The 13,069-nt window shown below is 47.4% G+C and overlaps 1 protein-coding gene across 3 annotated transcripts in view; it reads right to left on the reverse strand.

Annotated features, from left to right (window-relative positions):
* Positions 1 to 13,069, reverse strand: part of mwh (multiple wing hairs) — a 254,309-nt gene that overhangs the window by 13,053 nt on the left and 228,187 nt on the right. For all 3 annotated transcript variants that reach the window (XM_050176524.3, XM_050176525.3, XM_055069499.2), the window contains exons 5-7: positions 3,400 to 3,450; positions 1,929 to 2,027; positions 234 to 386 (exon numbers count right to left, since the gene is read on the reverse strand). In XM_050176524.3, the coding sequence (XP_050032481.2) occupies positions 234 to 386; positions 1,929 to 2,027; positions 3,400 to 3,450 (303 nt within the window). The remainder of the gene's footprint in view (positions 1 to 233; positions 387 to 1,928; positions 2,028 to 3,399; positions 3,451 to 13,069) is intronic.

Raw genomic sequence — 13,069 nt, forward strand, 5'->3', positions numbered from 1 at the left:
TCACTGCATACCGTGGCGTGATGCGGCAAAGACGTGGTACAGAGGAATGCTTGGGAGTGGAGCATCACGAAGAAACATCACGATCTTCGGCGAAGAACCGAGGAAGATCACTTTTGCGAACGAACGCAAGAGTTATAGAACATTGTCGCTCTGATTTCCTAGTTCGTAACACCCTTTCGCAGTTCCAAAAAAAGAAAAGAATTGTAGGCATAAAACGGGGGGTATGCTCTGACCTCGAACCCGGCCGTCATCTTCCCTCCCCCTAGCAGCATGGACACGAGGAACTTGAAGCGGACCGGCTCCCCGAAGATCAGTCGCACCGATGACATGGCCTCGAGCACCTTCATGTGACCCGAAGTGTGGTCCTCGCACGTCTTTGTCAAGAGCTGTCGGGGCAGAAAAGCAAATACAACGTTTGAAAAATGCAAACTTGTAACTTACTATACATTTCAAATTGAGAGTGCTGCGGAATCCGGTCGGGTCGGTACGGAACATGAAGAAATGAAACAAGATATTTAGCAAGGTTAATGTTTAGGCTCCTACACGGGAGACTTGTTCACCAAATCACAGTGGTTTTGTGAACGAAACTCTGTGTTCATTATTTCATTACTATTATTTCATTACTAAATATTTGTAGCAACAATAAGATCATCCACTTTGGTAACTCAGATGCCGGGCTGAGCGCAAATTCAAACCGCCAATACAGTGGCATTTGCTTTCAGGCCTGGTGTCTTCCAAAAAATCGCGAAACATATTGAATTGTTTCTTATATACGGCTTACAGGAGCGTGTTATCAGTTTTTAGTGCTAAGGTAACGGAGTTCCACACAATTTTTATCAAAGTTTGCCAACTTTCGGCAACAGAAGCACTAAAAATTTTACACCCCAAATATATCTGTCCTCCTGTTCTTAAAGTTACAAAAAGAAATGGTTTTTTCTATTAAATGCAGTGTATTCCGTTCATATCAGTTCAGCGGCGTACAAAGTAAAGCGTGTCAGGGTTTCATAATTAATCCAAATAGGGTAGCGCGGAGCTCCATCGCCCTGAGCAAAAGTTTCCACATAGCTCTTCGAAGCGCAAAAGTTTATTTTAAAAAATAATCCCATTATAGAAAAAAAATGTGATTAGAGATAGTAAGAAAACACCACTCAGTAAAAAAGAGTGTATATAAGACTGTGAGATTGCAATTGACAATAAATTGCAACTAATGATTGAGGACGTTAACCGAGAAAGTGTAAAAGTAAGGTTGAAGATTAACATGCAGAAGACAGAGGTAATGTTCAATAGTCTGACAAGAGAAGACGAATTCATGATCGCCAGTCAGCCTGAATAGAGACTTTAAAGGAGTACGTTCACCTAAGTCAATTACTCACAGGGTACCCTGATCATGAGGAGGAAATTTACAGAACAATAAAAATGGGTCGGAGTGCATACGGCGGACAGTGCCAGCTCCTGACTGGAAGCTCACCATTATCATTGAAAATGAAGGTGTACAATTAGTGCATTTTACCAGTGCTGACATATGGGGCAGAGACTTGGAGGGTAACAAAGAAGCTAAGGAACGCGAAGTTAAGGAACAAGAAGAAGTTAAGGAACGCGCAATGACCTGTGGGACCAAAATTGCTAGACGTAACGTTAGGGGACCGAAAGATAGCGGTGTGGATCAGAGAGCAAATGGGGATAGCCGATATTCTCGATGACATTAAGAAAAAAAAAAAAGGAAATGGAGCTGGGCAGGCCATGTTTAGCGTAGGACAGATAACCGCTGGACCACTAGAGTTGCAGAATGGGAGCCAAGAGAAGAGAAGCGCTGTCGAGGACGGCAGAAAATTAGGTAAATAACAATTATAAAACGGTTGTCATGTCAGGTAACCACTATGCTTCTTTTTTTTTTAAACAGACAACTCTTTCCGCTAGAAGTCACCTACCTCTATCGCAAGCTTCCGAGACTTGCTACAGTTGGACATGATGCTCGAAGCGATGGCGCAAAGCCCGCTGCCATGGTTGATGATCTTCCCGAGGGATTTCTGTGAGAATAAATACAGCACGGACAAAAAAAGAAGGCAAAGAGGGTAAGCAACAAAAAACTGACAGCCACTTTAGCATACGCCAAAGAGCGTGAAGGCGAAAGCCTGCGCGCTCAAGAGACATTCGTTAAGTTACCTGACGTTCTCGTTCGAATGCGTTGTTACTTCTTATTACTTATTTTCTCACATCAACGATCGTGGGTTCGAGTGCCTTAATTGACGCTGTCTCAATTAACTGTGCCTCAATTAACTTCGTCGTAGTTAACATCAAAGATATTGGGTTCGCCTTCCACCAAAGCTCGAGAGTTCGACTCCCACCGAAGGTCGTGGGTTCGAGTGCCTTAATTGACGCTGTCTCAATTAACTGTGCCTTAATTAACTTCGTCGTAGTTAACATCAAAGATCTTGGGTTCGACTTCCACCAAAGCTCGAGAGTTCGACTCCCACCGAAGGTCGTGGGTTCGAGTGCCTGAATTAACTTTATCTTAATTAACCTTGCCTTTTTTTGCATGACGAGCGGCGTCGGACCCAGCTCTGGAAGAAGGCGACGACGACGAACGCGCGAGCAGTGGCACGAGCGCGTGTCTGCGCGAGGCAAGCTCACGTGACTTTCTGTACCGCACGTCGAGTTTTCCAGACCACCGGGGATACGAGCCACTCAAGGCTTTCACCTTAATAAATGGCCTTTTTCGTCAAGTTTGTGTCTGTCACTGATTTAACGTACATACAACTATACCCAATGCTAATATAGTTGATATTCTTGTGTCTCACCTTGTTACATTCTATGCGTCACCCGTCTTGTGCCCCTCTTGTACAGATATTTGTTCTTGTGCGATTATTTTAGTAGACCCGTCGTGTGACTAGATGTGCGTGAGCTCTGCTGTGTTTCGGGTGAGGCAAACAGAGCATAGTACACTTTCTTAAACGCGAGACACGCATGGAAGTGTCTATGTAGAGTTTACATGGCGTGCTGTGCCTTCTTGTAGGCTTGCACTTGCACTTGCCCGCGTAAGAATGGATACATACTTGTGAGTGGACGCTGTTTACAAGACTCCACTTCTTTAGCTTTAGTGACGGCCCCCGAACATCGAAACTCGTTGTTTTCACAAGGCCTAACACTCGACACGCATCAGAAGGCTATGTCTATGAGTTATCGAGTCTATTGAATTTATAGACAGACACGCTTACGATTTCACGTCAGCAATTTACATGTTGATCAGCATACTACAGAACGCACACAGAAGCCGGTTGGCTGGAGCATCCATCTAGAGCGTGTACACACACACACACACAGATTATATATATATATATATATATATATATATATATATGTACGTGTGTTAGACATTTACTTTGAGGAAAAAAATCTTACTTGGCATCGAAGCGAGTAGAAGAGGCATTGTAAGCAGTCCAGTTCTTCAGACTGAAAGAAAGCGAAATAGACAAACGTAAGAAGTACGCTAATAAGCAACAAATTCTCTTTGAGTGTCAGTATTGAATCACTACTACTGGTATGTTATCAAATTCAGCAAAAGAATGTAAAATTAGCGTTCCGGAAACACGTAAACGACCATTTTCAACGCCACCCCAGGGCTCTTTAAAAGGACAACGGCTACGAAATGTCACTTTAGCTAAGCAGGTTACAGATTAGACGAGACAATATACTATTGAAAAAAGTTTTCAGACACGTTTCCCAGGCACTTTTCTCCCCTCCCACTCCCTCTAGCTACGTCCTTGGCTCACTGGCTATGGCGTTGCGCTGCAGAGCGCGAGGTCGAGGGTTCGATCCCGGTGGCGGCGGCCGCATTCCGATAGGAGCGGAATGCGAAAACGCGCCTATAATCTGCACTGAGAGCACGTTAACGGACCCGAGAGGGTCAAAATTGATCCGGAGTTTTACACTAAGGAGTCTCTCAAAATCTGATCCGGGTACTGGCACATAAAAACAACTTTTATTTTTGTTTATTTTCTTAGGTTTGACGTCATCATTGACGCTGGCGCTGGTGTTTACGTTCGCAGAAACGCCATTCGCTTGTGTTGTGTTGGTTGCAGAATCCCCTCTTCTTCAAGTCTGCTGATCCGCGGGCATGTCGTTGAACTGAGTAACGAAACGTCAGTAGCCAGTCGCGGTATATTCTGCTTAACCGAAGTGATGGTTGAATAGATATTTCGTTGCGCCGCATCCCATGGGACGCCAAGCAAAAGTTTCACACTGTTCCTCATATCCGAAAATTCGACTTAACAGGGTTCGTCTTAACGGTAGTTTACTGCATATGTAGCTTCTTGATCCTGTCGACTCGTCGTAAGACTTGTTGAGTGAGCGTTGAGCAGAATGCATAGTGTCGCGCGCAGAAGGGAAGGAAGCCGAACGAAACTTCAGCAGCGTGGCGCCACCTGTGAGAAGCGTCAGTATACGCGAAGTCGCGCTCCCGTTTGCGTTGTATCCAAAGCCTCAGAGCCGCACGCGTAGCCGTAGCGATCCCACCGCAATCTCGGAGTCCATTACAGGTCGGGCCAGTTCGTGACAGCTGCGGACAGATGGCAGCACCAAATGCAGCTTCGCGCTAGTGGCGACAGGCTGGGCTACGGGAGGCGGTCTTTTTGACATTATTTGGTACGTCGGCTAGACGAGTTTCTTTTTAATCGCTGACATATTATCTTGTCTTTAGTTTACCGTGACAAATTTTATTCGCGGCACCCGATTTCAAAAGTGACCAGCCTCGCTACCTATACGTGGCACAGGTTGACATACCACTGTTTTCAACTAAACTCTTTCACTGCTACCCCAGCTATGCAATCCCCCCCCCCCCCCCCTAATAAAATGCAAAAAGATAGGAGGCACGTATAGTAGCCAGTTTACCATCAGAGGAGTTGGAGGATAAATACTAGAGCAGTAAATATGCGTAGGGACTTCGGTGGTATAGGAGAGCGGCCTAGGCGTCTTTCAGTCTGCGCATGGTGCCCTTGACGTTTACTAGAGACACAGATGATAGTATATTATTATTATTATTATTATTATTATTATTATTATTATTATTATTATTAACGCCAAATCGCTTACAGTCGGCTTTCGAAACACACAGGAAACTCGGATAGGACATTTGTCGCTCTCTGAGCCAACGCTATGCAGCACCAACCCAGACTGCCATGAAAAAAAATAAATAGAAGAGAGACGCCAACTGGCAAAACAGATAACAAGCTTGCGTCAGGAAAGTTAAACTGCACTCTCCACTCTACGAATTTGGCTCAACCCCCTTCTACGAGGGTAGCGCGCGTGCGAGCTTTCATGCGCGGACATGCATCGCTCCTTTCTATGCCACTGCGAGGAAGAGAGAGAGAGAAAAAAATGAAAGAAAGCAAAGCTTCTTGCGTGAGATATTTCAATTGTCCGACTTCCAGTCAAGCTATACAACGGTAAATAATGCACGTCGCCTCAGTCGGCCAACAAAGAAATGCAAGGCAAAGGAGAAACTTAAACGAAGCTCCGCCCCTCGGAGATAGGGAGAGGGAGAACGTAGGAGCCAACGGAAGAAAACAGCTCGGAGGAACCATTTCGCTTTGTTGTTGTTGCGCGCGAGGTCGTTCTTCGTCGCCGTCGCCACAAGCGAGGGGAGTGGGACAGTTTCGGTTTCGCACTTGAACGGCGACGCCACCAATCTTATCGGTTCCCATTGAAAAGCACCGCGCGCTGCCATACGGCTATAAGCATACGCGCGGAGCTGCAAGTCGCGCGAGGCGTACGCGAGAAGAAGGGACCGCGTTGTTCGCGCGCATAATAGGGCGCGGCGACGACACGGCGCGCGCGCTCTTAATTTCGGCGAGCTCCATTTTCTTTTGTTGGCTGTCGAAACGTCTCAGACCTCCGAATGCATGCACTGTACTTACACTTTGCGCTCTTCTCGCATATACCAGACGTGAGATAGAAGGGCGGAGGGGAGGGAGCTGGGTGAGAGTTCTTAGCCAGTTTCGCCGTACTTGTGTGGGCGGAGCGGAGTCGTCATTGTCGTAAGAGGGTCGAGGGCGCGTCGAGAGGCTTAACGCACCATCGCTAGGCCTAACTTTCGTCACCCGCTCTACGCGGTGAAGAATGCAGCTATATAGCTATAATGGTATAGCCTTATACGGCAAGAGCCGGTATAATAAACTGCGTGGCGCATTGCAGTGAAACGCTTTTTTTTCAAAGCAGAAGTCGTGGCTTCAATATCAAAACGGACCCGTAGTTACGCCTTTCTCGTGCACCGTATAGCTATGGCTAAAGGAGCCGCGCGGCATTGTGCTGCTGGTCACGAGGTTCGCGGGTTCGATCTCCGCGGCCACCTGCGGCGGCCGTGCTCTGATGGTGGTGGAGAGCGCTAAAGTCCCACCGGTATTTGTCGCTTTGAACGGTCTAATTCTTGTCGATGACGCGATCTGCGACTTGCAGGTCTGGACGCGCCGCTCCACATATGTAAGTGTACGTGTGCTGTAATCTCACGGCAACCGCTCCGTCACTGGCGCGATCCAGAATGTCTTATACACACCGCATGGAGTCGTATAAAGGCAACAAAAACTGTATACTTTGCCATTTAAAATCAAAGCAAAACGGATAACGTCGCACTGTGTCCTGCGTGCAATGTTCGGGAAGACGTAGCCCACCTAATCTGCACTTGCGGGCTATTTTCTTTAGAAATAACAGCCTTAACGTCCGTAGTGAACGTTCACGAAATACTGCCATCCCTTGAGCTATAAGGCACATCCTTAATCCGAGAACCAACGCAGCCGGCGCATATCTCGCGCAACGGAGGCACTATTTAAGCTTACTCAGACACAATGGTCTCAATGACATACTTTATAGTTTGTTGCAGTCTGTTTTGTAGCTGCGGCGTGCACTGTGCATATCATTTCACTTTTCATTGTACCCATGTGCAGTATAACGTACAAGGCTTGCTGACATAGAATCATCTTCATGACTTAACAAAAAAAAAAAAAAGATCTCTCTCTCTCTCTCGCACGCGGGTGCCGGCGTGACAACATGGCCACACATCTGCCGTGGATCGTCGCCAACTTTTTTCGTAGAAGTGCGGAGCCTGGAGTACTTGGAGGGAAGTATCAGCGTCCAAGAGAGGAACTTCGGCCGGCGGCGAACTCCAGACGGCCTTCCTCGACGCAAACGAATAGCGTTACTGTACGATCACTCTAAGCAGATGCAGTAAGCATACCGTCGGCGGTAGAGTTACTCTAATGTGAACAATAACTCTGCAATTGTAACTTTACCAGCGCTGTAACTATAATACCAGCAAGGAGCGTATACAGCACACATATACAGTAACTCTACCACCAGGTGGAGCGAAGCGTTGTCCCTCAGCTGAAGAACTTGGTCATCATTTAAGGTACTCGGTGATTCCTTTGGCGAGGAAGTTCTTGAAGGACACGAACCCATTTTGTTATAGAATACTCGAATATCGACGCTGGATTGGCGTGGGTTCGAAACGTTTGCAATGCGAACCCCGAACGCTGCCGTCGAAGTGAAACCACCACTTTGACGAGGCGCGAGGTTTACCCCTCACTTTCTCATTAATATTGTCACACTGTTATAATGGCGAATGAGTAAACACTCCCCGAAGCGTGTGTGTTGAAAATCCAGCTCTCTTATTGGGCAAACTCGTGCCCAGAAATACAAGCAATGATCGACTCGCAGCGACGGGCACAGTGATCGGCCCTCGACTTTGAACTCATGGTTCAAGTCCGCCAAATATTTGTACATATATCACCGTGCATTTATACATGCATCAATGTGGGGAGTGGGGGAGGGGAAGCGATGAAATAAAATGCCCGTGTATACCGTGCAGTGGCTGCACGGCAAAGAATCCCAGGTGGTCAAAAATTAAACCGGAGCCCCCTGCTAACGGCGTGCCTCATAATCATCGCGTGATTTTGGCATGTGAAACTAAAGAACTTAATTTTTTTTTATGCCGATTCTGTTGCTAACAATGCAGACGCGCAGACACGCACACAAACAACAACAACAACAACAAAAAAAATGTCAGTCAGTCACGGTGGTGGAGCGACCATGCCAATCCGAACGCTCCTTCGCCCGTCTCACTCGGCGTGACTTTTCCCGCACTGCCTGCAACTAACAAAAAGATTCGCGACTAGGGACAGCATGCAAACGACGGAGGCAGCGAAGGGGGACTAAGATAGGTGCAACAGAGACAGCGACAGCAGCGGCGGCGGTCCGAAAGCGACCGTGAGCGTCCTTTCGACTCTGCCACTGCCGTCATTGATGGGAAAGGGGCCACTTTCACACGGCATGGCAGGCCGCTTATCGAAGCCGCCGATCGGCCTAAGCGCGAGGAGTACAGTTCAGGTCACCACAGGAGATGGCCTGAGCGGCCGCGATGCCATCTACGTCTCTTCTGCCTCCGCGTACACTGGCGTCCGCTTCTCTGGAGTCGTACGACACGTGAAAGAACGACAAGGCCTTCGAATGAACGAACAAATGAGCGAATGAATGAACTTCTTGCCGGCACACCACGAGAACGGAACACTTGCACAGAATGAATGAATGAACGAATGAATGAACGAATGAATGAATGAATGAGTGAATGAACTTGTTGCTGGCGCACACGGAAAAGGATTACACGAACAAAAGCTGTGTATAGGCGCAGGCGAGTCAGTCTCTCGCTGTTGAAAAAAAGAACGTAACGCAATCTATAAATTAACCAGTGATTACGTTAAAGTCGAGCTTCCTTTGCCTACCTCCCTCAGGTTTGGCGTGCCCGTTCTCTCGCCGGTTAAAGCGCGCCGATCCCGAAGGCTGTGAAATAAGTAATCTCAGTCGCTACCGGGGAAAACGTAATCAAAACTGGCAGCCAGTCTCGGAGGCCACTTACAATCAAAGGTGGTGATTTTGTGCGCCTAGCCTGGCACCACAGCACGCAATGTGCGCGCTTGCAAAGTTTATATTGTGTTGGGTAACGTGAACCGATACCCTGCGGTCAGCGCAACCAAAAATGCGGGTATGTTATCTATATAGACCGATCCTGATAACGCTGTCGCAATAAAGTCGCTCAGGTGTAGAACGTGAACTTACAGTTCGCTTTTTTTTTTTTTGCCTCTTCGGGTTTTACATCTCTTACGTAGCGGGGATCTCCCGCGCAGCTCAGGCGCAGGGATGGAGAAGCACGATGAACAGTTGTGACGTCAGCGTGAAGGAGTTTGGAGAGGAAACACTCGCCAATGGCGCTGGTTTATATACGTAACGTGCGGCGTTCCTACATAGTTCAGTGCGAACCTAAAGGACTTTTGCTCACGTCGCGATTGGGAGGTACAATTGACCATACATTTGCAAGGGAGTGTAGACGGGCTAAAACGCCTAGCGTTATATGTTTCGTACTTCTCAATGCCCGCATACTTGCAATTATACCTGTATGCACCACGAGACAATAACAGCGTCCCGATATTGAGAGTTTTGGTGGAAGCCATTCAAGAACTTCGCATCTACCGATACCGCGATGCAGATGAAATCCACGTAATTATTTTTTTATTATGCGTACTCGCGATGATGCAAATATTGCCACCGCATAGTCTAGGAGACTTCTAAAAAAGGCTTAACATTATTGCCGGTGCGCTGTGCATCGCATTCATCGCAAAAAGTCATCGCAGCGTACAATCTATACACTGTAAACTAATTTACACCGTTGAGGTTGAAAAGTGTGTAAAGTGGTCTAAAGCTCACATCCTTACAACCTTTCTGGGTGTAAGTGTGTGAGTTATACACTCTAAAAACAGTTGCACCCTTTCGAGTGGTATATATTTGCCACACAACGATAATCGTCATCTGTCTTGCCCGCATTTCCTTTTCTTTAGCGCTGCGAGCCCGGTACTTCCAAGTCACGAACGACATGCGCGTTATCAGCATGAACGAGCATTCTCGACAGGAAAGTAACGAGTGCAGCGTTTTCAAGAAAGGAAGCGCAAGCAAGACAGCTGACGATTATTGTTGTGCGCCAAATGTACACCCCAAAGGGTGCAATTGTTTTTAGAGTGTAGACTTATTTACCCCGTTATGCACCTTTAAGGGTGTAAATTAGTTTACAGTGTATACGTCAAAAACGCAGACCCCCAGAGGCGAAATTTATTATTAAAAGGCGAAAATTGGCTGGCGGGAACCGCCTCTAAGACCAGTGAATTTGGCGTCAAGCCGAACCAGGAGATAAAAAAAAGCAATCTTCTGCAAGTGATCATTCAGTGTTCGTTTTCGCTGTGTTATAACACAGCCCTACTCAACGCATGCCTCCATTTAAAGCTTTAATCAGACTGATAAAAACGCCACGAATACAAGGACCAACTTCAATGTTTGCGGCACGTTATATAAGCTCAGCCTGTTTGCCTCGAATAGTCATAAACTGTACCTTACGCAACAGAGTCGTCTATGCACGCTTACCTCCTAATAAGGTCACGACTTGCATGGTTTACTCAACGATTTCCCTCACGTGCGCACGCTACCGGCCTAATGGATGCCGTTGATTGCTCCAGTGGTCACGCCACGGTCGCCGCTTGGCGCACGCACGCCCTCCACTGTTTTAGTGATACGCCCCGTTTGTCCGCTGACCATCTGAACCATCTAATAAGTTGTCATTGTCGTGACAATTTTGGCCCGTAGAACAAACCACGGCACGCAGGGCAGCTGCCTGATTACCGAGCCTGACGTGTCGACCGTGACCAACAAAGAACGCTTTCTCTTTCGCTCAAGGGACTGTCGTCGTAACAGCTCTAGTGTAGACCACTTATAGACGTCTTTTGTGGTTAGCCGCGCCTCTGATTCCGGCCGCTCCAGTGGCGACGAGTGAAAGGTAATTGAGTAGAAAAACCAAGCAAGCATGCTTTCTCCGTCGTTATGGGAGCTGTTATCAAAGAGCTCTAGTAGACCACTTATAGACCTTCCGCGCCTTTGTTCGCCACCCCTATAGCGGCGAGTGAGACTTAATTGACCAGCAAAGAAAGACCATCACATGCTGCGGAGTCTTACATAAGAACAAGGGCGGCTGTAGAGCGTTCGCGAACCTCTGTGATTAGTTGGCGCCGTGTCGCCAGTCCGCGCTCATATCACCTCAATGATTAGCCATTTGGGTGCGCGCATTAGACAAAGCCGACGATTACAACTAATCTCTACCTTGCCGTGGACAGTCGTTATATGCTGACTGAACTAATCATTCTTCGTCCCCATACACGCCACACTAAGTCTTTCATCTGCGTTCCTAGTTCTACTTACAGGCAGCATCGGAATACGACTATAAGAAATACTTTATCACGTGACTAGGTATTTGACAGAGCGCAATACCCTCCTTTGATCACCATAAAGTTCTCAAGAACTGTACGTCTGGACTAGTCTGTAGTAAATAAAGCCTTCTACAAAAGCAACGAGTGTCTTGGCATAATCTCCCTGCATAGATTGTATATATGACGCCTTATGCGTCATATATACATACATGTGTATCGACGCCTTATGCTGCGCGCGCGCTGCTACGCAGTACGCATGCGCATGTGCTTAGTTATATACAACGTGCAATTACGAAGGCCTAGGATGGGCACCTCCATGCAATTATCTCTCGTCGATGTTATGCATGTGTACCAGTTATGAGACCTTGTTTTTTGAACTGATTTCCTAGGTGCATCATTAGACGTTTCATGGTACGAGTACTCCTTGTCAAAAGTATACCGTGAGTCCCATCTAATGGTTACTGTGCACAGTGTAGCTACCGCTATGTTGCAGTTCTTCACATTTCACTAATTCACTATCGCTACAATGCGTCCATGATCATGCTGGCTTCCATATTTCAATTCAACTCAAAACCTTTTTATTTTTTCACGTTGCAGTAATATGCGTATCCTCCGTAACATTTCAGTTCTCCAATCCACCACTTGCACGCATAACAACAGTGGTAGCTTCTGTGTACAACATAGCGTACATGTGTATCTGTTACGAGACAAATATAGGTAGAGACACAGAAATTAGGGCATATATGCCAAAAAAGAAACTCAACGACGCATTGTTGGGCGTCAGACGTGCACAATTCCCTGCATCATCCGTTTCCAAATTTGTACTCGTTAAGAAGCCTTCAGACACCAGTACAAGCCACAGCCTTATTGTAGCTCATTATACTATTGCATTCTATAGGCTTCAAAATAGCGGCACTTGCCGCTTTCGCGAGCTATTTGTAAGTGATATACGTCACGTTTCCCTACTACGTCGTCTGCTTTCCGCTTCGCGAAAACTAAGAGCTTCTTTCTCTTTCATTTATTTGTTCTCCTAAACCCTCTCACAAGACTCTAATCCGGTCCCAGCTTGAATACTCTGAGAACTGGGCAAAACCAGTCACGATTCGCCGCTCTTAAATAAGGACTTGCTAAATATACGCCGGGACCGTGAAACGCGCCAAGAACAAGCTCTCCGCTCGCGTTTCTCAAACGACACCAACTCAAATCACGCAATGCTCGCGTCTTATTTTAAAACGCCACGCTATAGCGCAGTCGCTCGCTCTTGCATGCGGCGCGAACGGGCGCTCCATTCACACCGCACAGTCGAAACGAACGCCGGTGCACAAGACCCGTTCGTGTGGGCGAGCACGAAGCGCGTCACGCACAATGAACCGACAAGCGCATAGCGTACCCTAACATGGCGGCGCAGCGCCCCAGTTGCAGACGAAAAAAAAAAAGCGCGAAACAGAAGGCGAACAGACGGACGGCCGGCAGAAGTGCATGCCACTTCAGGGTGCTGGTAGCACACATCGTCTGCACGTTGTCCCGTCTGTTCCCAACCAGGCCCGCGTTCAACGGCGCGAAATAGGCGTCGCGAATGCATGAGACCATCACGCTTCTCAAGGAACAATGAGCCCTGGACGCAACGGCGCTGTCACTGCTCCGCATGGCGATGCAATCATGAGAAACGTTACATGCGCGGACAATTCGGAGGAGATTCCCGTTGCCGTCTGTTTTGGCTAGTTTTCCTTCGAGGCCGTCTGTCGACCGCTGTCGTCGTCTGCAAGCGACGAAGGTTCTCA

Source organism: Dermacentor andersoni, chromosome 8 (genome assembly GCF_023375885.2).
Source record: "Dermacentor andersoni chromosome 8, qqDerAnde1_hic_scaffold, whole genome shotgun sequence".
NCBI lineage: Eukaryota > Metazoa > Arthropoda > Arachnida > Ixodida > Ixodidae > Dermacentor > Dermacentor andersoni.